This window comes from Gracilinanus agilis, chromosome 6 (genome assembly GCF_016433145.1).
Source record: "Gracilinanus agilis isolate LMUSP501 chromosome 6, AgileGrace, whole genome shotgun sequence".
NCBI lineage: Eukaryota > Metazoa > Chordata > Mammalia > Didelphimorphia > Didelphidae > Gracilinanus > Gracilinanus agilis.
The window spans coordinates 35,849,158-35,876,200 of NC_058135.1; the positions used below are offsets into that span (position 1 = coordinate 35,849,158).

Sequence of the window (27,043 nt, forward strand, 5' to 3'; positions counted from 1 at the left end):
TTAGGGAGATTGGTCTGTAGTTTTCTTTCTCTGTTTTTGATCTCCCTGGCTTTGGAATCAGTACCATATTTGTGTCATAAAAGGAATTTGGTAGGACTCCTTCTTTGCTTATCATATCAAATAATTTGTATAGTATTGGGATTAGTTGCTCTTTGAATGTCTGATAGAATTCACTTCTGAATGCATCAGGCCCTGGCAATTTTTTGTTGGGGAGAGTTCTTTGATGGCTTGTTCAATTTCTTTTTCTGATATAGGATTATATAGGTATTCTATTTCTTCTGCTGTTAATCTAGGCAGTTTATATTTTTGTAAATATTCATCCATATCTCCTAAATTGTTATATTTATTGCCATATATTTGGGCAAAATAGTTTTTAATGATTGCCTTAATTTCCCCTTCATTAGAGGTGAGTTCTCCCTTTTCATCTTTGATACTGTCAATTTGGTTTTCTTCTTTCCTTTTTTTTATTAGATTGACCAGTACTTTGTCTATTTTATCTGTTTTTTCAAAGTACCAGCTTCTAGTCTTATTTATTAATTCAATAGTTCTTTTACTTTCAATTTTATTGATTTCTCCCTTGATTTAATTTTCATCTGGGGATTTTTAATTTGTTTGCTTTCTAATTTTTTGAGTTGCATGCCCAATTCATTAATCTCTGCCCTTCTTAATTTGTTAATATATGCACTCAAGGATATAAATTTCCCCCTGAGTACTGCCTTGGCTGCATCCCACAGAGTTTGGTAGGATGTCTCATCATTGTCATTTTCTTCAATGAAATTGTTCATTGCTTCTATGATTTCTTCTTTGACAAATTGGTTTTGGAGAATCATATTATTTAATTTCCAAATAGTTTTTGATTTGCCTGTCCAGGTGCCCTTACTAATTACTATTTTTATTGCATTATGATCTGAGAAGGTTACATTTATTATGTCTTCTCTTTTGCATTTGTTTGCAATGATTCTATGTCCTATTACATGGTCAATCTTTGTGAATGTACCATGTGCAGCTGAAAAGAAGGTGTATTCCTTTTTGTCCCCATTTATTTTTCTCCACATGTCAATTAAATCTAATTTTTCTAGGACTTCATTCACCTCTCTTACTTATTTCTTATTTATTTTTTGGCTTGATTTATCTAGATATGAAAGAGGCATATTTAGATCTCCCACTAGTATGGTTTTACTATCTATTTCCTTCTTGAGCTCTTCCAGTTTCTCCTTTATGAATTTGGATGCTATGCCACTTGGTACATACATATTGAGCAGTGTTATTTCCTCATTGTTTATACTGCCTTTAATCAGGATGTAATGACCTTCCCTGTCTTTTTTAATCCTATCTATTTTTACTTTGGCTTTGTCAGAAATCACAATAGCCACTCCTGCCTTCTTTTTCTCATTTGATGCCCAAAAGATTTTGCTCAAGCCCTGAACCTTAAACTTGTGTATGTCCACCTGCCTCATATGTGTTTCTTGTAGACAACATATGGTAGGATTTTGGTTTCTAATCCACTCTGCTATTTGCGTCCGTTTTATGTGAGAGTTCATCCCATTCACATTCAGAGTTATAATTATCAGCTGTGCATTCGCTGACATTTTTGTATTCTCTCCTATTCCTACCCCTTCTTCTTAACCTATTTACTTTTAAACCAGTGGTTTGCTATTAAGACCCTATCCCTTATCCCCTCCCTTGATTGATTTCCCTTTCTACCTCCTCCCTTGTAATTCCCCTCTTTTTGTTTTGAAGGCCTAATAAATTCCCTCCTCCTTCTTCTCCCCTCCCTTTTTTGACCTCCCCTCTCCCCTGCTCCCCTTCGTTTATCCATTCTGACTTTCTCAGTAGGGTTAGATAGAGTTTTATATCCCAATGGATAGTATAGCTACTCTTCCCTCTCCAAGTTGATTACGCTGAGAGTAAGGTTTAAAAATTACCTCTTGATGCTCTCTTCCTCTCCTTCTTATAATAGTATTTGTCCCCTCCCCATCCCATGCCCTCTTTTTGTGTCATAGATTATCCTATTTTTCTTATTCTCTCAAGTTTCTCCTGGTGTTCCCCTCCATTCACCCTCCTCTTTCCCACCTCCCATATCATCTTAGACCATTCAGCACTCTACCCTCTCCCCATAAATCATTCTTCCGACCACTATAATAGTGAATACTTAATAGTGAATGGAGTTCACTACAGAGAATTATACATAGCATTTCTCCACATAGGAATACAGATAATTAGATCTTACTGAGGCCCTTAAAAAAGCAAATTTAAAAAATTATGAGTTTTCTTTCTTTCCCCTCTGTTTCTTATTTACCTTTTCATGTTTCTCTCGATTTTTGTGGTTGGATATCAAACTTTCCATTTAGCCCTGGTCTTTGTGCAAATACCTGGAAATCTTCAATTTTATTGAATGCCCATACTTTCCCCTGGAAGTATATAGTCAATTTTGATGGGTAGTTGATCCGTGGTTGCAGGCCCAGCTCTCTTGCCTTTCTGAATATCATATTCCAAGCTTTGCGGTCTTTTAGCGTGGAGGCTGCCAGATCCTGTGTGATCCTGATTGGTGCTCCTTGATATTTGAATTGTCTCTTTCTGGCTTCTTGTACGATTTTTTTCTTTTACTTGGAAGCTCTTGAATTTTGCAATTATATTCCTGGTCGTTTTCTTATCTGGATCAAATGTCGATGGTGATCTATGGATCCTTTCAATGTCTATATTGCCCTCTTGTTGTAGAACTTCAAGGCAATTTTGCTGAATAATTTCTTTTAGTATGGAGTCCAAATTTCTATTAATTTCTCCCTTTTCAGGGAGACCAGTGATTCTCAAGTTGTCTCTTCTAGACCAGTTTTCTTGTTCTGTCACTTTCTCATTGAGATATTTCATGTTTCCTTCTATTTTTTCAGTCTTTTGGCTTTGTTTTATTTGTTCTTATTGTCTTGAGAGATCATTAGCTTCTAATTGTTGAATTCTAGCCTTTAAGGACTGGTTTTCCTTTTCAATCTGGTCATTTCTGGTCTTCAGTTGACTTGCCTCACTTTCCAATTGTGAAATTCTGCCTTTTAAACTGTTATTTTCTTGCCTGATTTCCTTTTGAGCTACTTCCCATTTCTCTGACCAAATCTTTTCCAACTTTCTCATCATTTCAGTTTTGAACATTTCAAGAGCTTGTGACCAGTTTTGATTATCTTGGGATGGTTCGGATGTGATTGCTTGTTTTTTCTCCTCTTCTGATTGCTTGGTAGTCTGGATTTTCTCTGCGTAAAATTTGTTGAATGTTAAAGATTTCTTCTTGTTGTTAATCTTTTTCTCTTTCTTCTGGACTTCCTGGATCTGGGTAGCCATCATTAGCCCAGCAGCTTCTCAGCTTTATCCTCGCGCTCAGGGTCTGTATGCAGTCTTTTGGCTCCTGAGTTCTGAGGTCTGGTTTTTTCCAAGGTCAAGCCCCCTGGTGGACCCTCTTGCTTGATCCTCTGCAGGAGGCTCCTTTACAAGTCTCAGGGCACTGCTTCCACAGTCGTATACCTGTCTGCACTGGTTCCCCACTCAGGGTTTCAGAGCCTTTGCTCCCGCCTATGTCCGCCTCCACCCGTGTCTCCACCCGTGCCTGTGCTCCGTGTTCGCACTCAGAGTCCGTGTGTGTTTCTCAGCTTTTTGGGGTCCTAAATCTTGCTGCTTTCAGGAACAGGCCCTGGAGCTGCCAATGACTCGATGGGTGCCCCAAACTTGCTCTATTTCTTTTCACCTGGCTTCGGAGCTGCAGGTGGTGTGTGTGTGTGGGGAGGGAGGAGTGGTTGCTCAGCCCGCGATTTAGCGAGAGCTGTTTCACCCCTTTATAGCATGGAAATGCCCCGATTCCACGTACTTTCCATGCTGCACCCTGTTGTGGGGTCCCTCTGTTCGACTGGGTTTGTTTTTATGCCCCTTTGAGAAGTCCTGTATGTTTCGATCAGGAGAGGTTAAGCGCTTCTTTTTACTCTGCCGCCATCTTAACCCGGAACCAGTATTCTGATTTTTAATCCACTTTATCTGCTTCTCTTTTATGGGTGAGTTCGTCCCATTTGTATTTATAGTTATGATTACTGTCTGTGTATTCCCCTCCATTCTGACTTCCTCCTTTAATCCTGACCTTTCTCCTTTCATTCTTTGTTTTCCCTCTAGTGTTTTGCTTTTATTCAGTCTCTCCCCTTCTACCTCCCGTATAGTACTTCCCTTCCCATCACCTCCCTCTTATTCCCCTCTTACAATAGAGCCTCTTGATCACCCTCAAACTCTTCCCGTCTTGTATTACTCCCCTCCCCACCACTTTGTTTCTTATTCCCTTTTAACTTTTCTATACAGTAAGGTATAATTCTATACCACAGTGAACCTGGCTGTTGTCCCCTCTTTGAGCCAATTCCAATGCAAGTAAGATTTAAATGTTACCTGCCACCAGCATCTTCCTCCCTTCCATTCTATTGATCTTTTCCCCCATTCCTCCCCCCTGCCCACCACCCCTTGCACTTCTTTATGCAATATATTTTACCCCATTTTACTTCTCTTTTACCATTTCTTAGTATTATTCTCTTTTTCACCCCTAGTTTTATATTTTCTTGACATATCATCCTAAATAACTTACTACCACACCCTCTATGTATACTTCCTCTAATTACTATGATAATAATAATTTTAAGAGTTACAGATATCATCTTTCCTTATATAAGAATATAAGCCATTTGACCACATTGAAGCTCTTAATTTTTTTCTCTTTCTTTTTTTACCTTTTTGTGTTTCTCTTGAGTTTTATATTTATACATCAGATTTTCTGTTTTAAGTCTCATATTTTCTTCAGGAATGCTTGGAAATATTCTATTTTTTTAAACCAGACTTTCCCTTGAAAGAATTTAGTCAGTTTTGATGGGCAGGTGATTCTTGATTGCAAGCCCATTTCTCTTATGTTCTGGAATATCATATTCCAGGCCTTCTGGTCCTTCAATGTGGAGGCTACCAGATCTTGTATAATCCTTACTGAAACTCCATAATATCTGAATTGTTTCCTTCTGCCTACTTACAGTATTTTCTCCTTGGCCTGGAAGCTTTTGAACTTGACTATAACATTCCTGGGAGTTGTCATTTGGGGCTTGAATGTAGGAGGTGATCTGTGGATTCTTTCAGTTTCTAACTTTACCCTCTTATTCAAGAATATCAAGACAGTTTTCTTGGATAGTTTCCTGTATTATGATGTCTAGACTTTTATTTTTTTTTTGGTTATGACTTTCAGGTAGTCCAATAATTCTTCAATTGTTTCTCTTGGATCTATTTTTCCAAGTCAGTTGTTTTTTTCAATTAGATATCTCACATTTTCTTCTATTTTTTCATTCTTTTGATTATGTTTTATTGTTTCTTGATGTCTTGTGAAGTAATTAGCTTCTTTTTTATCCATTTCTATTTTTTAACGACTGAATTTCTTCCATGACCATTTGATCCTCCTTTTCCAATTGGTCCATTCTTCTTTTTGAGTCATTCTTTTTATCCTTTGACTTTTTTTTTTTTTTGCCTTATCCTCCAATTGGTCAATTCTGGCATTTAAGAAACTATTTTCTTGTTTTAATTCATGTGCCTCTGTTTCTAAATGACCTATTTTGCTTTTAAAACTGTTTTCCTTTTCCCATTTTCCTTCAGCCTGTCTTATTTGATTTTTGAATACCTTCTTGAACCAAAGCCTGAGTCTAATTCTCTTCATTTTTTGAGGTTTTGCTTAAAGTTCCTTGGATCCCTTGACCTCTATAGAAGCTTTCAATCATTGCCTCCTTTTTTTTTACTCATTTCCCTTTCCCAACCCTGTGGACTATAAACTCCCTCTCTTGGTTTACTGGATCAGGATTTTTGAGCTTCTGTGCCCTGGAGGGAATCTTCAGTCTTCTCTCTCCTCTGCTGGTATACTGGATTAGATTGATTGAGGTGGCCTGCCATGCTAATCTGCCCTACGGCCAAATCTTCTCTATAGCCTACTGCCATGGATGCCCAACCAAATGCCACCCTCCCAAATTCTTCCCTGCTTGGACCTCATGTGGTCGATCTGAGATGCTCCATCACAGTTGCAGCCTCTGCCCAGGAATCCCACAGTCAGCCTATGTCTGATCACAGGTCTCAGCACAATATGTGGAGGAGGTGTGAAATCAACTCTTTCTGCCTACCTTTCAATTTGTTTTTAGTGGTTGAATCCTGTGCCTCTTTCCTGTTGTTGGTTTTGGATTTCCATCTTTTTTTATGTGTTTTTTAAATATTAGTATGGAAGGTTACTCGGAGAGGTTTCTGCTTTTGCTGTTCCTAAGCTCGCACCTTGACTTTGTCCCACCTTATGGTCTTTTGACCTCCTTTTTAAATAATCCTCTTAGGTTCTATGCTGCTGGTGTCTGAAGATGCTATAGAAGGGCAGTCTGGTGAACAGAGAAGACACATCCCTGTAATCGTGATTTCAAATAGACATTTAGTCAGCCTTGGAGGGTTAGTTGTTACTGTTTTTATTTTGACTGTGAAGAGGGAACATGAGACTCCGCAGTAAACAATCCTATTTACTCAGGGATGTTTGCTGACCCATGCCTAGTGACATAAGTATGATGGCAATGTGCTCTCAGCCTAATTCCCTGTGAGTAGCAATCCAAGCCATTGCTGATAACACTCAGTAGATATGGTCAGCTATCATTGTGAGTAGAAAATGGACATGATTGGTGAACCTGGCTTATAATATATCTTTGGACAAGGTCCCTTCTGATCAGAACAGACTTGTAGGGTGGGGAATTGGTTGTTGATATGATGCCAATCTTGGAACCAAAGGGATCCATATAACATGTACCTGCCAGCCCTATCCCTCTTCCCTTGAAACTCCAAATCCTCATTTACAAAAATGTCATTTTTCATCTTGATCTGGATGCAAACACTGTTGAATATCACCCTGAAGACTTTTCCTGTGATATTTATGAAAAACAGGCTTTTGCCTGGCAACCAACCCTAGTCTGCTGAAGTATGGAACAGGGAAAACAAAATAAATCCTCAAGATTAAGGAGTAATAAAGAATGCTTTGCTGAATAGTTTGATTAATTGGATGGATTACTAAGTAAAAATGAAATTGCTGGAGATATTCCTATAAAGCTTTTCAGAATCTGACAGGGATTAGAATATGGCCAGAGAGAAGCTAGTTCTTTTTAATAAGGGTCACTTCCATTCTTGAATATAAATCTTACTACTTCCACATATTTTTCTTTAGCAATAAATCTGATAATTTTACTGACTTTTTTTGTTAGTTTCATTTTTGTTTCAAGCTGATGACTTGTTACTCTTGGGGTAGTTTTGATGTTAAAAAGCAGTGGGAGTTCCATATAATCAACTAGTGGAAAATTCCTGGGTTGCTAGAAGTATTCCCTGGCTATTTGGCCCTGGCTTTGTATAGTTGGTTGGGTGTGCTGTATTTTTCCTTAATTCTGATAAATTTGATCACTCCCATTGGTTTTCTTGGGGAACATTTTTCCTTGATCTGATGGGTAGTATTGATAAGGGAAAGTATGAGGAGACTTTTTACATAGCAATACTTTAGTGCCACAGAATGTTCTGTGCTGCATATATCAACACAGATTATTATTGCTGAGTTTGGCCACATTATCAGGTATTCCATTTACCTATTGCCCATCTCTCATCCTGACTTTCTACCCCTTTCTCTGGGAATGGCAATAAAATTAGTATAACTATTGCTTCTCAAAGTGCATACCAATACGATGACCTTTGACTCCTCCATTCCTGAGACTCCCAAACTAAAGCTTGTTTCCCTAGATACCATTCTCCTATATTTGTTGTTTCCCTGCTCCTTAAGGGTGGACATTTTCTTATTTTTCTATTTGTATCCCCAGCATCTAGATCAATGCATAGCACATAGTAATTGCTTAATAAATGCTTTTTTCATTCTATCATTTATTTATTCATGATAACCAAGCATTATTAGTTACTCTTATTGCTTCAGTGTACTGAAATAATTCAAAATACTGGCACTGTAGGATTAGAGAAGTGGAGTAACATTTCATGATCTTGATGGTCTTAGAATAGGACATTTGCTATTTTGGGTGACTTTGTGATCAGGACAGTGTTGTGCCCTATGTTTGGGGAATAATAGAGTTCTTTTGTTTTTCACCCTTGATTATACAAGCTCTGGATCTCTTTTTTGATCTGGATGCCAGCTCTCTTTTGGAAAATGCCCTTAGAGAGGAGGACTTTGTCCTTCAAGTAGGTCTGCTTTATTACTTTTGGGATGAGATTACCATTTTGGGGGAGATATTTCAGGTTAACATCTAACTTCTGGGGGACCAGTGGAAGGCAGGGTCCTGGCATCTTTTTCTAGAGGGGGCATTTTATCCTGATGGTTTGAAGCTTTTCATCACGTTAAATAACTTTTGGAGGAATAGTCACCTAAGGACACTTGTGATGTTCACTTGAGGAGCTGAAATATGTAATTTTTTCCCCAAATTTGTAGTTGATGAGGTATATTATGGTGTATGTGATATTCTGAGAGGACTAGCACCTCAGGTGCGATGGCTTACTGAGCCCTTTTCAGTAATACAGTACATACCATCGTTGGTGGTCACCTTTCACCCAACTCTCACTGTGGCCCCAAGAAGTGTAGTATATGCAGTGACGACACCCTCATAAAACTATCTTGACAGATAGGCTAAAATGGGTTGAGGTTTTGAGGCTACCAGACTCAAACATATCAATGACTTAGGGGGATGTCTACCCAAAGCATGTGAATATTTCCTATGGGGTAATAGGTAGGTGAGAACAGTTTGTTCCACTGGCCAGGAAGGTGGATGAAGCAGGTGCTGTGGAGGGCTTGGAACTTGGTCAGACTTCAAAGGCACCAAGATCATTCATTGTATCCTGGGCCATTACCAGTAATCCTGACTTCAGTCTTGCCACTGGATTCTGTTGACTGTGAAAGAAAGAATGGAGCTAATGGCTTTATGCAACTCTGTCTCAAGTTCATCTTACAGGCCAGTCAAGAAATCACCCCATGATGTCATCTGTCCTCTTTAAAATGAAAGACATACAATAGTTGATTAGGGCTTGAAAATGGTTCTCATGACTGATCAAGCCAGAGAGATATACAACATAGAGTGCTTTCAAGTGTTCTTTGTTTTTTTTGTTTTGTTTTTGTTTTATTTTGCTGCATTCTTTGAAGGAGCTTTGGAACCAGCTGATTGGAGGAGGTCAGCTTGTAGTGGAAATGTATTATGATGTAGTCATCATCTGTGTACTAGTCCTAGATGTAGTTTACCTTACAAGCGAGGAACCATCGAGCAACAACTAATTATAATGACTCAATTCCCCTAGTTGTCAACCTTTGCTAAATGAAGGATGATTACATAATAGGACAGATGTTCCATGCCCAGAGTTGAGTTTTCTCAGACTATAGGCATAAAAGACAAGCCAAAGTGCTCAGGTTCTTTTGTCTTTTTGTAACCTGATCTCAGCTAATTTTTCCAAGTCAATTTCTGCCATTTTCAGCATAGACAATGGAAATAGTCCTCAGGAGTTCCTTGTGTGCACAGGATCCTCTTTCTTTAGATAGTTGTGATAGACATTTGTGTGCAGCACTCTTCCCAACCTAAGAATTTGTGAGAATAGATTTTGAAAGGCTCAGAGAAATAATAAAAGGGATTTCATGGCCCCATGTTCTAAATAGCAAAGTGTTTTAAGAGGATTGATGTCTCAATTGAAAAAATGAAATTCTGATGATCAAGGAAAATGACTGAAGAGGGAGAAAATGAGGTGCTGCTATTTCATTTTTTTAAAAAAAAGTATACACATTTTCTCAGAAAGATCTGACCTGAAAATCCAGACAAATGAAGCTCTCTCTAGAAATACCTCAAGAAAATAAGTCAAGGCAAAAGATCAACCAAGAGAACATATGAATGAAAAGAAACTCCCTTAATATAATTATTATGAAGAAAAACCACCTCCACCATCAGCCAACAAACAATAAACCACAGTGTTAGCCCAGATTACCACTAAGTCCATTCTGGACCAGTGCCAATAGTCCGGAGGGAATTTTGGCCAACTGGTGTTCCTCTCCATGCTTAAAGGGAAAGATTCCATAGATCCCTTTGCTGGCCAGGCTTTGTTCCATCTATGTGAACCTACACCAGAAAAGATTGACTTGGAGACAACTTTTATCTGGTTCAGAATCTGTACCAGCTAGACTCATCTGAGAGAACAGGGTTAGAAATATCTGGCAGCAGGATTTGTCCACCACCCTTTTTCAGTTCCTACCCTTAGGGATCATCTCAATAGCAGAACCGGCAATTATATAATCAAGAAAAATTTGGTAGAAATAGTAAAAGGGAGAGGATCTCCCCTAGCAGAGAAAATGAAAACATGACCAAAATGAAGAAAAAATCTAAGGAAATAAAGAAATAACATGTTATGAGAACCTGGGGATTGTTAGAATTAAATTTTAATTGTTTGACTAAAATATTTGAATATTACAAATAATAATTGTTGTTGCCAATTCAAAGTATTATTGTTCCAAGTCTAAGTGAGTTTAATAGCTTTTGTTTACAAAAGAGGTAGAAATGGTTTAGGCAGAGAAATACAAAAGGATAGAAAAGACATTAGCCTACCTAACTAAATATTGTTCTGGTGCTCGACTCAGCCAGGACTTGTTGACTTTCAACTGGAATTAAACTCTCTCCAGAAGACAGGAAGAGAAAGCCAGTTATCTACTCACCCAAGTTTCCTCCAAGAGGTAGGTCAAGACAACGACTTGAGCTGAAGATAATTCCAGAGGCCAACTTTCTTATTGAAGTCCACACCCTTGTTGAAGCTCCTTCTCCTTCTTGAAGCTCCTTCTTGGAGTCAACTTACCTAGCCCCAGAAATTCAGGGCCTTTTATAGTGGCTTCTTGGCCCTTTCCCTTTTTACAAGGGCCAATAAGAGCTTCCAAATTGATCAGCATTACCCAGGGAGCATTGTTTGAGGGGACCACTTCTCACTTTCTGGAGAGGTGAATACTTATCAAAAGGGTTCACAGATTCTTGGCTGATTGAGGTGAAAGGTGGAGAGCTCCTCCGCCTAGTGCTAAGTAGGGTGTTCAAGCTTTTATTGATTCAATTCAAAAGTAGACAGAGGAGAGTTAATCCTGTCTTTACAATCTGGTGAGGTACTAAGTAGGGGTACTTAAGTTATTGTTAACCAAAGTGTTAACTCAAAATAGACAAAGGGAATAAATGATTCCCTTTCACAAGTATAAACTCAGAATGGATAAAGAGAACAAAGAATTCTCTTAAAAGGATACAAGTTCAGAAGAAGAGAATAACTATACAACAACAAAAATTTAGTCTTGAGTCCATTAAAAAGGGGGGGGGGAACTTGGAAAGAAATGGTACTCAACATTATTTCTTGGGATACTCTGTCTTGCCAATTCCCCCCTTAAGAGACAGTATAATATGATAATATGACCCTAGGCATGAGAGCTAGTAAAATCTGGGCTCAATCCTTCCATAGAAACCTATTTTGTGACTGGGTAAACCATGTAAATCATTCCCTCCCTCAGTTTCCTAATATGTAAAATGAAGGAGTTGTACTTAGCAGCCTTTATAGTTTCTTCCAATTGTAAATCTATGATCCTGTGATTCTGTTAAAACTTAACTTTTGAGAGCTGTACTCCCAAGATCAGGACATTTCCACCCTAAAACTAAAAGCCCCTTCTCTAATGAATGAATTCTTCCTGAGGACCTTTATTTGTAGAAGTACCCACAGAACCCATGTACATTAATGATTCAGCTCAACTCCTGACTCTAGATTACTTTTCCACTTTGTGTAAGGTGAGGGGGAACCCTCCTCCATCATCTCCCTTTAAGTTTCCCTTTTATCTCTTATCTTCACCTATTAGAATATAAGCCACTTGATTGTAAACACTGCTCTTTTTGCTTGGATTTTTATTCTCAATTTAGGCATGGTGCTGGACACAGGACTTAATAAGTGTTTGATCTAATCTTATAGGAGTAGTTAGATGGCTCAGTGTGTAGGGGCAGACTTTGATAGGGGGAGGGCCTGGTGTTCAAATCTGGTCTCAGAAATTTTCTAGCTCTATGACTCTGGGCAAGTCACTTAACCACAAATGCCTAGCACTTACTGCTTTTTTGCCTTGAAACTGTTACTTAGTATAGATTCTAAAACAGAAAGTACAGGTTTGGGCTTTTTAAATCTAATTTGTTAGAAGTGTTGTTGTTGTTGTTGTTATTGTTCTTGACTGGTTATATCAGTCATATTGATTTTATGTGACTCCATTTGGGGTTTTCTTGGCAAAGATATTTGGTGGTTTGAGTTTTCCTTCTCTAGATCATTTCACAGATGAGGAAACTGAGGCAAACAGGGTTAAGTGACTTGTCCAAGGTCTCATAGCCAGTAAGTATCTGAGACTGGATTTGATGTCAGGAAGGTGACTTTCTGACTTCAGGCTCAGCACTCTTTCCATTGTGCTACCTAGCCAGCTGAGAAAATCTCATGTTAAATAAAAAATATCAATAAACACATGAAAAAGTGTTCTAAATTCCTCCTGATTAGAGAATGCAAATTAAAACAACTCTGAGGTACCAACCTTACACCTAGCAGACTGGCCAATATGGCAGCAAAGGAAAGTGATAAATATTGGAGGGGTTGTGGCAAAATTGGGATACTAATACACTGCTGGTTAGGTTACAAATTGGTCCAACCATTCTGGAGGGCAACTTGGAACTATGCACAAAGAATCGTTAAATTGTTAAATTAAAAGAATGCTTGCCCTTTTACCTAGCAATACTACTACTAGGCTTGTATTCCAAAGAGATTTTTTAATGGACCTCTTTATTCAGAAATATTTATAGCTGCATTTTTGGGGTGACAAAATATTGGAAAATGAGGTTTGGGGAATGGCTGAAAAAATTGTGGTAACTGATGGTGATGGAATACTATTGTGCTGAAAGGAATAATGAACTGATGGAATTCCATGTGAACTGGATTGCCCTCCAGGAATTGATGCAAAGTGAAAGGAGCAGAGCCAGGAGAACATTGTACACAGAAAGTGAAATGTGGCACAATCAAATGTAATGGACTTCTTTACTAGTAGCAATGTAATAATTCAGGATAATCTCAAGGGAGTTATGAGAAAGAAAGCTATCCACATCCAGAAAAAGAACTGTGGGAACAGAAACGCAGAAGAAAAGCATATGTTCAATCATGTAGTTTGATAGGATTATGATTAGGGTTTTAACGTTAAAAGATCACTCTACTGCAAATAGAAATAACATGGAAATAGGTCTTGCCCAATGATACATGTGTAACCCAGTGGAATTGCTTGTCAGCTCTGGGAGTGGGGAGGAAAGGTGGGGGGATCATGAATCATGTAACCATGGAAAAATATTCTAAATTAAAAAAAATATTTGCCCTAAAAAAACCTCATGTTAAGGATACTCAGTAATAATTTAAGCAGTAGTAAATCTAAACTCTAAGATTGGTTTGCTAGAGTTCAACACTGACCTCTTTTTTCTTAATCTCTTGCCTAGCATCAATATTGTGTATTAGTTTTGAGGCAGAAGAGTAGTCAGGACTTGGGAAATTATGGTTGTGAATTGCCCAGGGTCTCATTGCTAAGAAGTGTCTGACATCAGATTTGAACCCAGGATCTCCTGTCTCTAGGACTGGCTTTCAAACCACTGAATTTATTTGTATTTAACAAACCTTAACTAATACAAACATTTCCATATGCAAAGAATTGTAAAAGAGGATTGTGCATGAAATTGTGACGCTCCATTACTAACAGGTTACCTTTTTTCATAAAGCAAATAAAAAGACCCATTTTGTTAGTTTTAAGGCTTTCTAGCTTTTTTACCTCCTTACAATCAATCCTCATTCTTTTCTCTACTATACATGGAATATTTTTGCTTCACTGACGTTCTAATTTTTATATGTGACTTAGTCAAAGATTTAGATGTGATGCTAACCAGTCTAGCAGAAATTGGATTTAGACCAAGATCTCATACCTCAATGAACTCCAGATTGATACTGGTGACCTAGATATAAAAGATCATGTCATAGAAAAAATTAGAACACAGAAGGAGATATCTTTCATAATCATACATAAATATAGAGAAAGAGTTTTTGATCAAACAGATTATAGAGGGATTCACAGAAGAATTAATGAACAATTTTAATTATGTAAAAATGGAAAACTTGTGCAAAAATAAAATCAATACTATTATATGAGTTAAGTGAGTTTAGAAGAGAAATAGTTAATTTGACAGAAAAAAGCTTTTTTAGTAATTTTCTCTGAGAAAGCTCTGATACCTAAGATACATAAAAAATTAATACAGATATATAAGAACAAAATCCATTCCCGAAATAGATAAGGGCATTTATGAATTATTTGGTTTATATTACTAGTAATGCTATTGCTGGGTCAAAGGACTTAAACAGGCAATTCTTTTTATTTTTATATTTTAAATTTTATTATTTATTTATTTTTATTGTTCTTTTAAAATTTTGAGTTCTAAATTCTCTCCTCTTGGACAAGCAATATGATATCAATTATACATTTTAAATCATGTAAACATATTTATTTCCATATTAGTCATTTTTTAAAACACAAAAATTAAAGAGAAAATTATACTTCAATTTGTACTCAGAATTTATCAGTTCTCTTTCCAGGGGTGGAAAGCATTTTTCATTTTGAGGTCTCTGGAATTTTCTTGGATCATTGTATTGATTAGAGTAGCCAAGTGTTATGCAGTTTATCATCATTTCAACATTGTTGTTACTGTGCACAGTGATCTTCTGATTCTTATTTCACTTTCCATCAGTTCTTATAGACCTTGCATGTTTTTGTTTCTGTTTTTGTTTTTTTACATTTGTTTTTTACATTTAATTTTATATTTTTTTCTCACATGTAACAAAATTTTTAAACTTTAAAAATTTTTTTAGTTTCATATTCTGTCTCTTTCCTCCTCCTTGCCTTCTGCAAGCAATTTGATATAGTTTATACATACAAAACACATTTCCACATTAGCTATGTTGCAATAGAAAACACAGATCCCAAAGCCAAAAATAATTTTAAAAGTTAAAAAAAGTACACTTCAATCTTCATTTAGACTCCATCAGTTCTTTTTCTGGCAGTGCATATAGCATTTTTCATCATAAGCCCTTCAAGATTGTTTTGGATCATTGTCTTTCTGATAAAAATCATCATGTAATATTGCTGTTACTATGTATAATGTTCTCCTGGTTTTGTTCATTTTGCTTCTCATCAGTTCATGTAAGTCCCAGATTCTTCTGAAAGCGTCCTTTCTTATAGTACAACAATATTTCATCACAGTTGTATGCCACAACTTTCTTAGTCATTTCCCAATTGATGAGCATTCCATTGATTTCCAATTCTTTGCTACCACCAAAAGAGCTGCTCTTAATATTTTTGTACATATATTTTCCTTTTTCTTTTATCTTTTTGGGATATAGACCTAGTGATGATGTTGCTGGGTCAAAAGCTATGCACAATTTTACAGCTCTTTGCATTTAGTGTTAATCTGTTCTCCCAAATGGTTGGGCCAGTTCAGTAGGCCATCATCACTTCATTAATACGGCTCTTTCTTTCCTCATCCCTTACAGCATTTATCATTTCTGATAGATGTAAGGTGGTACCTCTGGGTTATCTTAATTTGCATTTCTCTAATTAATAGTACCTCTGGTGTGAGGGCTTACTGAGTCCTTTTCAAGGCAACTCATCTGCCTTTAGTTTCCACCCATCATTTAGCTCTTACTCCAGCTCCAACGAGCTGTTATGTGACTAATGGCCATACCTAGCAGGCAGGTTAAACCAGATTAAGGGTAGTAGTAAATGGGCTCAAACCTACCAGCGACTTAGGGGGATGTCTACACCAAGCATGTGAAGACTTCCCCCAGTGGAATGGGCAGATGAGAACAATTTGTTCCAATAACCTTAAAAGCAGAGAGCTTAAAGCTTTTTCAGACATTGAAAATACCAAGGTCATTCACGCATCCTGGACCATCATAAGTCATCTTATCTTGACTTTTGTCTTGCCTCAGAACTCTGATGACCAGAAGAGAGAGTGAGGCTGATGACTTTATGCAACTCTCCTTCATTTAAATCCAATTCACATGTGAGCCGTGATCCCCATAGTATCACTGGTCCTCTTTAAAAATGAAGAATGAATAACAACAATCATTCTTCCAATATAATAATGTAAATAGTTTAAATTTATTGAGTCCCTTTCATGTTTACCTTTTTATGCTTGTCTTGAGCCTTGTGGTTGAATGTCAAATTTTCTGTTTAGCTCTGGTCTTTTCATCAGGAATGCTTGAAAGTCCTCTTTCATTAAATATGCATTAAATTGAAAACAGCAACTTATGGAATGACTGTGAAAAGACAGGCACACTCACATATTGTTAGTGAGCTATGAATTGGTTCAAATATTGCAGAAAGCAAGTTAGAATTATACCTCCAAGTTCACTAATCTGTAGCTATCAGACATTAATATAGTCTGGCATATGGGAAAAAGAAATCCAAAAAAAAGCAAAGGGATCTGAATGTATAAAAATATTTCTAGAAAAATGTTTTGTCATATCCAAGTATTGGAACTATCATTTGGGCAAAGGCTGAATAAATTATAACTTTTTATTGAGAAATAGAGGCCCATTCAATGTGAGCTCATCTCCCATTTTCTTTATCTTCAAATCCCTTGACATTTTTCCCACTTTGTCTTTCTTTCTCTCACTCTCTGACAAAATGGTGGCACTTCTCCCTCGCAAGGCTAACCTCTCTTTAGGGGCACTTGTTCCCATCTCCTCATACTTGATTTATCTTCATCCCTACTCAACAGGTAGCATTCCCAATCATCATCTTCTAACCCATTCCCATCCCCTTTAAAATCTTCAACCTCTCCCTCTATCCAGGTTCCTTGTCTATTATTTCTAAGCATGCCTTAGTCTTTCCCCATTAAAAAAAGACAAAAATGTGGAATACCCCTCAATCTTCTCTGCAACTCATATACAACACTGTAACTCTTACCTCTAGGCCATAACTCTCATCTTTTTTTTTTTTTTTTTTTTTTTTTTTTTATCCTGGGACTCCATTCAAGGGCCACAACCGGTAGGCAATGGGTCACACAGTCACTCAGGGGCACCCAGCTGGGAAGTTTCTGAGGCTGGACTTGAACCTAGGACCTTTCGTCTCTAGGCCTGGCTCTCAATCCACTGAGCTAACCCAGCTGCCCCTACTTTAGGTTGCAGTTTCTTTAGCAGATGTAGTTTTTACAGGTCTCATCTTGGTAGTCTTGTATTCCTGGGATGCTCTCCCTCCTTCCCATAGTCTTTCTCTTTCTTTGAAATGCAGCGTAAGCACTATCTTCTAAGTCTTTCCTGATCTCCTCACCTGCTAGTTTCTTCTCCCTCCCAAACTACCTGGCATTTTATTACTTCATATATGTTTGTATTTATTCCCTTTTCTATTCTTACAGTACATATTTATCGATGTCCTCATTGCCTCTCCCATGAGAATGTAAGCTTTCAGCAAGTAAGGATTATTTCATCCTTCTGTTTTCCTATCTCCTAGCTTCCAGGTTTTTCAAAGGAATTTGAATTAGAAAGGGAGGAAAGCTCCAAAATGGCTAGAAGGAATGGTGGCATTTGGGAACATTTTACTAATTCCTCAATCTGCTCCATCTCTCTGAGCCTTGGTTTCCTTATTTGTAAAATGAGATGATCATACCAGATGGCCACTGAGGTCCCATGCACCTCAAAATCCACAGTCCTGGTATCTCTTTTTTTGCACCAGAAAAGTTAACTAGATTCCCTGGGAATGGAGGTATACTTTATGGCTAAGGTACAGTAAAAGAGTTTTCAAGTCATCTAAATTCCTGAATTTAAGTAATTCTAAGAGAGAGAGAGATACATAAATGATATGTGCGTATTTATGCATATATGTGTATGTATATAGTATGTGTGTATATCTATCTATATTTACATTGCAACTTTACTCTCCACACACAACATACACATCCTCTGCCCAGTTATTCATCTGTGCATGAACATCCTAAAACCAATATAGCTTAAGCAATCAATATTAGATGGATCATTCTGGATGAGGAAGTTAGAACCAAGAATAATTGATGTGGGAAGATTCAGGAAATTATCCTTTTACATCATCGTAGTGGTTAATTTACCAATGAGCTGATACATCTTTTAATTCTTTTGTAAATAGTATAGCAGTTTGGAAAATACCAGATTCCTCAGTATTTTGCCTCACAATATTAATCAGTATAGAATTAGCCTAAGCATCTATTCTCCCAGGTTCTCTTCCCAACTCATCAATGTTGACCAGCTCACTTAAGTCACTCACTTGCCTGATTTGTTTAATGTGGATAGTCATAATTGCCTGCCTGGAAAGGACCAATGTACAAATATGATTTGAATATAAAGTGGGGCCTAGTCTCTTTTTCATATGAGCCTCCTCTTGTGAATATTTATGGTTCTATTTTAGCTATCAGTGTATCTGAAAGTTGTGATAATATTACAGAAAAATATCTCTCCTGAAGTTAAAGTCTTCTTTAAAATTGGGTTAAGCGATTTTTAATATATGAAAACAAGTTGAAAACCAAAGTATCAAAAACTTCACTAACTCAGTCTCTGAAAAATGTAAAATATTCTATTATAAATTATACTTTTCTGAAACCTTCAGTAGACTGTAAGCTTTTTGTGTTTTAATTCTTCGTCTCAGCATCCAGCATTGTATAGTTTTATCACTTAGAATCAAATTTGTGGAATCACAGTTTTAGATCTTGGAGGGCCCTAAGGAGATCTAATACAACTCTCACCTTGTAAAGCTAAGGAATTTATAACAAATTCTTATTTAATTGAATTCAATTGACTTTATAAAGCATGAAACTTTGTCCTTCAAAATTAAAAAGAAAGGCTGCCTGTGAATTTGAACCTATGGATCTTCTTTTTCTTGCCATGTCTTTGGAAAGTTTTTTTTTAGTGTTGGCACCTTCTTGTAATGTGACCTTAAGGGCTGATCCATCTCAGTGGTCTCTAGACTTAACACTCCCCTTTCTCCCTCATAGACTGAAGGAGACCTTCAACTGGTGGCTAACTCATTGGTGTGGGTCCCTGAAGGAGGAATGCTGCCAATCACCAACAGGATCTTAAGGGCTGAAGTACTTGGTGCCAGTGACTCAGAAATCATCTACACAATTTCTCAGGACCACCCAAGATTTGGTAACTTTTTTTTTCTTTTTGCTTTGCGATGATAAGGATGCCCCACCATGACTCTATTGGGGCATTCATGCTACTACAGTGTTAATATCTAAAAGCAATACTAATAATAAATAACAAGAATTTATATCATACCTACTGTGTGTTAGGCACCATGCTGAGCACATGTATCCCTACTTCTTAGAATAATTAAGCTGAGTTTTCTTCTGTTCATTACACCCCGTTAGTGAATTAAATTTGTATACCCATTTCACACCATATTACATAGACATGCTTGTGCATTCGCACACACACACAAATACATCTTCATATATACACATTTGTGTATTTTATATTATATATCTCTACACATATGAATATTTTTTGACTGGGCCTCTAATTTCATCGGCATAGGGCACTGCTAGTGAAGAAATTCTCTCTACCTGTGAAGACTGGCATCCACTCTGATTTTTAGTTTTATGGAGATGACTAAGGGCAGAGATTGCAAATTCCTCAGAGGGCCAAAATCAAATTAAAATATATTTGTGAAATATTTAACAAAACAAATAAAAATACAACATGACATAGATCATGTAAATTTGTGTTTTCTAAGTCAATTCTCCTTCTCCCTTTTTTATTTGAGTCGTATACCTTTGGTCTAGGATACTTGCACAGGATTACACAACTATTATGTGTCCAAAGTAAGGCTTGAACTCAGACTTCTCTTTCATATTGCTTCTCAAAACACTGGTCATTTAAGTCTACAAATCACATTCCTTAACTCTGCAATTTTATTGTTCAAGATTCATTCCCTCCTATTAACGACACCTTAGTTGAAGCTTACGTTGCTTCTCACCTGAACCTGAAAAGTAGTCACTTTCAGATTGGTCTCTTCCACTCCAATTTCTCCCCATCTAATTTGTCCTATACTCTGCTACACACTTCTTCATGGTCAAGTTTGATCAGGTCACTCTTTCTCCTCGAGAATCTTCAATAGTTGTCCATTGATTATTGAATAATGTTTAAACTCTTTAGCCTATGGGAGGAGGGTGGGAGAAAGGGAGGGAAAATACACGAATCATGAAACCATGGGAAAATACTCTAAATTAATTAAATAAATAAAGATTCAGGCTAAAAATAAGTAAATAAATGAAAAGAAGCCCATTTAAAAAAAAACTCTTTAGCCTGACATTAAAGAACTATCACCAGTCTATCTCTAACTTATTTCTCTGTGACTTCCTTCCCTCCCATTCTCTACATGTAGATGGATTATCTATTCTTCAAAGTCCTAACTCAGACTCCAAATTCTATTGTGAAGAAGCCATAATTATGTACCCTAAAAATGGTTGTAAATAGATAAGGATTAAAAAATGTTTATTTCCAACCCTTTCCAGGGAATTCCTATTGTTGTTCATCTTTTGTTTTTGAAGAGTGATATCATGAGAATGATGTGTTGACACATGTTTGGGGGAAGGAGAAAAGTGGATAGACATTCTGCTTTCTTCATTCACACAAAAAATGTCTGGTGTGAAAAAAATATCTTTTGTCTCTGGCTATCAGCTGTGGAATAATTAATTCTATTTGGCCAAAATGTGGTCCTAAATCAAAGAATATATATATATATCTCTTTATATTTATATATGTATACACATGCTTACATATGCACATATATCTGATTAATTAAGAGACTTCTTCCATTTTATTGGTAGGTATATTTGTTTGAGAAGATGATTTATTACCCATATATAACTTCTCTTAATAATAACTGATTTTTGCTAGCATTTTATATATTTGATCTCATTTTAGATCTATTTTTTAATTACTCAGGGTTGCTGTGAGACAGGTACTGCAAATATTACTAACCTCACTTTATGAATGGGGAGACTGAGTTGGAGGTGAAACTTGGATTCAGGTCTTTCTAACTCCATTTTCAGTACTCAGTCTCTCATTACTCTTTACCTGGATGGCATAATGCCCTTCTTATAAAATGTTAGTTGTTTCCATTGTACCTATGGTAGTCATCATTTCTATTAAAAGCACAATGTGGAAAGAATTCAGAGCTGAAAATACCTGAAAATAAAATTGATTTTTTTTTAAAAGAAGAAAATAGCTTCAAGTGTAGAATGAGTAATAGGAGCAGATGTTTTATTTAAAGGCACAAATATCTTGTTTTCACTTCAAATAAGGTTCAAAGAAATTAAGTAGTGAGGAGACCTTTTAGAAATGATATAAAAACCCAAATATTGGTATGATCTGCAGATCCCAGAAAATCAATAATGATTTCTTATTCTAGATTCTTTGAGAATGGATTTTCTTGAATTTTTCCTGAATAAAATTTTGTGTAACTATCTGTTAGGCTCTACTTTATGAGAGTTCTTTGTTGGGAAAAAAATTTCCCCCCAAAAAAATATACTATGTAAGTTTTGGTATCTTTAGGGGAAAGTTGATCCAAACACTAAGTCTTTTACACATCACCATATTGTCATTTAGGTGCTCTTTGGAGATAAAAATTAGAGCTATGATTTCATTTTTAGAGGTAACTCCTAGGGAAGAAAAGTTGTTCTACCAAGAGAGGTAGTACTTTCTTTGAAACTTAAATATAGTCTTAGATAATTGCTTAGAGCACTGAGTGATGAAGTGATTTGCCTAGGGTCATATTCAGGTTGTGTCAAAGATAAGACTCCTCCAAGGCCTTTCTGGTTAAGAGTCCATTACACCCCTCTTTGGTTCTCCTATGTGATTTTAGTGGAGAAAAGAAAATTATTTTATATCTTGATTTTGTTTCCAGAAAGGGTAGGATTTTTTTGGGCTTTGCAAATGTAGTCCATGATTCCCATCTTTTTCTATAAAGTATCCTTGCTAATACACTAAGGAGGAAAAAAAAAACTGAAGAGGGTGTTCTCTCAGGGGAGGGAGTTGTTTGGATGAAACATGTCTATAGTTGGTTGCATGAATAGCAACATCAGCCTGCTGGAAAAATAGAAGCTCCTGCTTGAATATTCACATAGTAGATTTTAGAAAAGGGGATAGATGGATGATAGATAGATAGATAGATAGATAGATAGATAGATAGATAGATAGATAGATAGATAGATAGATAAGGTCCCTGACTTGTCTCCTAGTAATCTCCATGGTTATTGTCTTCTGTGCTCCTTCAGGGGAGGTAGTTCTTTTGATGAACATGCCTGCAGGCAGTCCAGTGGATGGGAAGCATCACTTGCCTGATGGAAGAATGGCAACACCCACCAACACTTTCACACAGCAAGATATCAATGAAGGCATTGTGTGGTACAAGCATTTGGGTTCCCAGGCACAAAGTGATTCCTTCAACTTTCAGGTACTCTGGCTCATTATCTCAATTTCTTGAAGTATACCTCCAATAACAACATATGTAAGAGCTAAATGGTGCATCAAAGTGTCAGATATAAAAAAGGACTGGGGAATTTTATGTTGATGTCATAATGAAAGCAATCTCTCTCTCTCTTATAAGCCCCTAACATAGGTAATTGCATCTGTCAATCCAAAATGTTCTTTCCAAGAAATTTTAATCTATAATTCTCTAAGTAAGAAGGGATCCTTAAGAACAAATAATTTCTCATTTAGATTTCTTTTTTGTTTTTATAAAAAAAACTCTTACTTCCCATCTTAGAATTAATACTGTGTGTTGGTTCCAAGGCAGAACAGTGGTAAGGGTTAGGCAGTGGGAGATAAGTAACTTGCAAAGGAAGTGTCTGAGGATGGATTTGAATGCAAGACCTCCAGTCTCCAGGCTCTCAATCCACTGAACCACCTGGCTGCCCCCAAGAAGACCGTTTTTGACAGCTGAGTGGAGGAAGGCCTAGAGTGGAAGAAGCTTGAGGCAGAGAGACCAACCAATAGCTATTGCAGTAGTCTAGTTGTGAGGTAGATGATGAGGGTCTGCACCCAGGGAGTGGTGGTGCCACAGGAGAGAAGGGGGAACATATATGAAAGATATTACAAATTGATAATATTTGGAACCAGAATGGTTATGTGTGATACCACTAAAACCACAGATTCTTGAAATCTTGGACTATGATCCTAATAACATAATGTTTAACATATCTATACTATATCACACTAATTAAATATTTGGAGGGTTTTGTTAAAACAAATTTGTATATTTGTATATATTGTATATTGTGTATTTGTATACATATATACATACATACATATATCATACTTTTTATAACGTTTGCATGTCCTATCTCTATGGACACTGCTTTTGTTTAATCTTTAATTCATAAGGTCCAAGTGATGCGTTCTTTGCTAAAGAGGTAGATACAGTAACTTCTTTCAAAAACCTTACCTTCAGGTTAAGGGTATTACTAAGTATTGATTCTAAGGCAGGAGAATGGTAAGAGCTAAGCAAATGAGGTAAGTGACTTGCCCAGGGTCACACAGCTAGGGAGTATCTGCCGCCAGATTTGAACCCAGGCCCTCCCAACTCCAGACCTGGTGCTCTATTCACTCGCTACCCCATACAATAAATTTTAATTTTTAATTAATTTAATTAACTTATTTGATAGTTGATAATTAATGGTAATTAATGATTAGTTAATTTATTAAATTTAATTAATAAATTAAAAACAGTTAATGAAAGAAATGTGGAGAACACCAAGAAATCAGTCATTGTATTCACCAATTGGCCCAGCAGATCTTGGATCTATTGCTTGACTTATGTTTGAAAACTTGAATGATCTGACATTTATGAAAGAATGGGTCAAGTTGGAAACAAAGGCCCTCATGAAGAAGACTGATAATAGAAAATCAGAACCTTCTAAGCTGGCATTTCTAAGTGGCTCATTTGGGAAAATCTGAGATGCCCCATTCTGAGCCATCATTTCCCCAGATGGGCATTTAAAACATCTTTCCTTTTTCTCTACAGTATAGGTGTGGAATTGCAAAAAATTAGAGTGATATTAATTCTTTGTTTCAACTAATATTATACAAGGTCTGAGTATAAAGAAACATGGATAATTTTTAAAAAATTAATAGAAACCCTCATCTTCAGACCTAGAATCACTACTATGTATTGGTTCCAAGGCAGAAGAGCAGTAAGGGCTGGGCAATAGAAATTAAGTGACTTGCCCAGGATCACACAGTTAGGAAGTGTTGGACATCAGATTCATGACTGATTTTTAATTTGTCTAATACTCAAATTAGTTTAGTCTTCTTCAAATTACTCACCTTGGGATATAATATACTTATTTGAGTAACCCCCCAAATGCTCAAATGCATTTTCGGAAATGTCCTTCTTTGAAATTTCCTTCAACATCTGGATCATGTTCTTATTTTTTTCTTTTTCTTTTTTTAAAATAATTTTTATTTTTAGAAAAGTTATCATGATTACATGATTCATGTTCTTATTTTCCCCTTCATCTCTCCACCTCCTCCCCCACCGTGTATCATATTCTTAATGATTAGGCGTGGTAAGGCAGCTAGGTGATGATGCGGTAGAGAGGACACTGGCCCTGGAGTCAAGAAAATATGGGTTCAAATCTGACCCCAGATTCCTATTGACTTTGTTACCCTGGGCAGGTCACTTAACCTCTTTTTGCCTCTGTTTCCTCATGTGTTAAATAAGGATAACCATAACCTCTTTCTTCAAGGGGTTATTGTTAGGATCAAATGAAATAATATTCATAAAATGCTTAGCACATTTCACGTAGGAGGTACTTAAAATATTTCTTCCCTTCCCTTCCCCACTGGTAGTAAGTCTTTTGTGATTGAATGCAAGTTTTAGAAACTTTCAGCCTTTGGCTAAAAGTCAACTAGCTTTAGGTCCCTTACAAAATGCAGGAGATGGATTTTTCTTTTGGTGTGAATTAGACTTTGTTTTTTATACACATTCCCTCAGGAAGAAATACAGAAATGCATTACATAATGGCAGTATCACTGGAGGAGGTGTCAAGACTCTTGTGGGGCTGCACTGAAGGGGACAGAGCTCTTTGAGAGATTTACAAATTTTGTGAATGTTGTTGTAAAGACCTCAAACCTTGTACTTTTAATCTAAACCAACTTCCCCAAAATTGTGTTTAAGTGGGGACTTGTCTGTGCTTAGTCATTCTCCATTCACCACTTTGGTGGCATTAAATAGATTTAAAATAAGATAAAAATTGTATTTTTATTTGTTCTTGTCCCTCTGTTACCCGTTTGTTTGTACTGAGTCCTGTGGATTTCATACTGTCTTAGTCCTGAAATGCTGTCATGAGCTGTCAATACGTTCTGTCTGTTGGTGTGTGTGTTAAGATTTGGGATCTCTATAATGTGGGGCCCCACTAAAAGACAGTAAGTTAATTAGAGGAGAGCATGCCCATTCAGTCTCTCCGGCAGAAGAAGCTGCTAGTATCTAGGGCATATAGAACAGGATTAAGGAGCTGGCCAGACCTGTATTTGAATCCTTCCTCTGATATTGTATTTGGTGGGTAGGGAAAAGAGAACCAAGAAGACAATAAAAAGCAGATCTCACTTCCTCTGAAGTAGTTTTAAACAGTCTTTGGAGCAATAACCCCTCACCCGCTCTAAATCACCATTATATTCACTATCAGCCTTCAATAATGTATTGATTACTTGTGCTTATTCCTTCCCTTCCTCCATCTGTCCCTCCTTCCTTCCCTCCCTCCCTCCCTCCCTTCCTTCCTTCCTTCCTTCCTTCCTCCCTTCCTTCCTCCCTCCCTTCCTTCCTTCCTTCCTTCCTTCCTTCCTTCCTATAGTTCATTGCCTAGGGGAAGCAAGAAGAATATATTTAGAAAAGAAGTTGATGTTAAAACAAAAAGATATCAATAAAAATGAAAACATTTATTAAGAGTAATAAAGGGTAAAGGGCAAAACATTTAAGAAACATGAGAAATAGAAGAAATCTACAAAACCCACAAATTTAATAGGGCACTTTACAAGTCAGAAAAGATGGATCCATTTTATACATACTTGCTTCTTTGCCAAGGTATTGACCTCACCTCATGACTGACCATATTGGAGTGGGGCAAAATTCTGCTTTTTGTGTGTTAGTTTGTTGTCATGAGAAATGAGGGGACATGAAAAACTGTTGCCTGAATCAGTCAGAGTTGGAGGATTTTTGAATCCATCAATCAAGAGAGCATTTTTTTAAGTTCCTTCTATGGCTTAGATACTGATAAGAAGACAAAAATGAAACAGTCTCTGTTCTCAGTGAGATTCCTTACATTTGACTGGGGGAAGATAACATGTAGACACATAACAAAATGCAGAGTAATTGTGATGGAAACTCCAGCAGCTGTGGCGACCAGGAGAAGTTTTGTTTAGGCATTGAAGCTGGAGCTGCACTTTGATGGAGGGATTCTGTCAGGAGAGGAAAGAAGGGAGTGCATCCTTAGCACAGGTGACAGCTAGGACAAAGTCACAAAGTGGGGAAGGAAGGAATAAGTATTCATGACCTACTATGTGCCAGACACTGTGCTTTACAAATGTAATTTGTAAAAATTTGTTTTTTGTTTTTTACAAAAACATTTATATTTCAAAAAACATAATTTGTACAAATATAAAAAAATTATTTCATCTCATAACAACTATGGGAGGTTTTGTGGTGGAGGAAACAGAAAGAGGTTAAGCGACTTGTTCAGGATCACACAGGAAGTTAAGCATCTGAACATGCTTTTGAGTGTGGGTCTTCCCATCTCTATCCACTGCATCCCCAGCTGCCCCAAGCTCTCTCCGCTGTGACAAGTCCAGTTGGGTTTGAGTATAACTCAGAGTGAAGATGTTTCTACCCTCAATACAGATCAGAGTCTTACTTCTG

The 27,043-nt window shown here is 36.9% G+C and overlaps 1 protein-coding gene across 1 annotated transcript in view; it reads left to right on the top strand.

Moving 5' to 3' along the window:
• Nucleotides 1–27,043, top strand: part of FRAS1 (Fraser extracellular matrix complex subunit 1) — a 545,529-nt gene that overhangs the window by 358,583 nt on the left and 159,903 nt on the right. Inside the window, exons 29-31 of the mRNA XM_044681606.1 lie at nt 10,661–10,753; nt 19,119–19,272; nt 22,407–22,585. Of these exons, the coding sequence (XP_044537541.1) occupies nt 10,661–10,753; nt 19,119–19,272; nt 22,407–22,585 (426 nt within the window). The remainder of the gene's footprint in view (nt 1–10,660; nt 10,754–19,118; nt 19,273–22,406; nt 22,586–27,043) is intronic.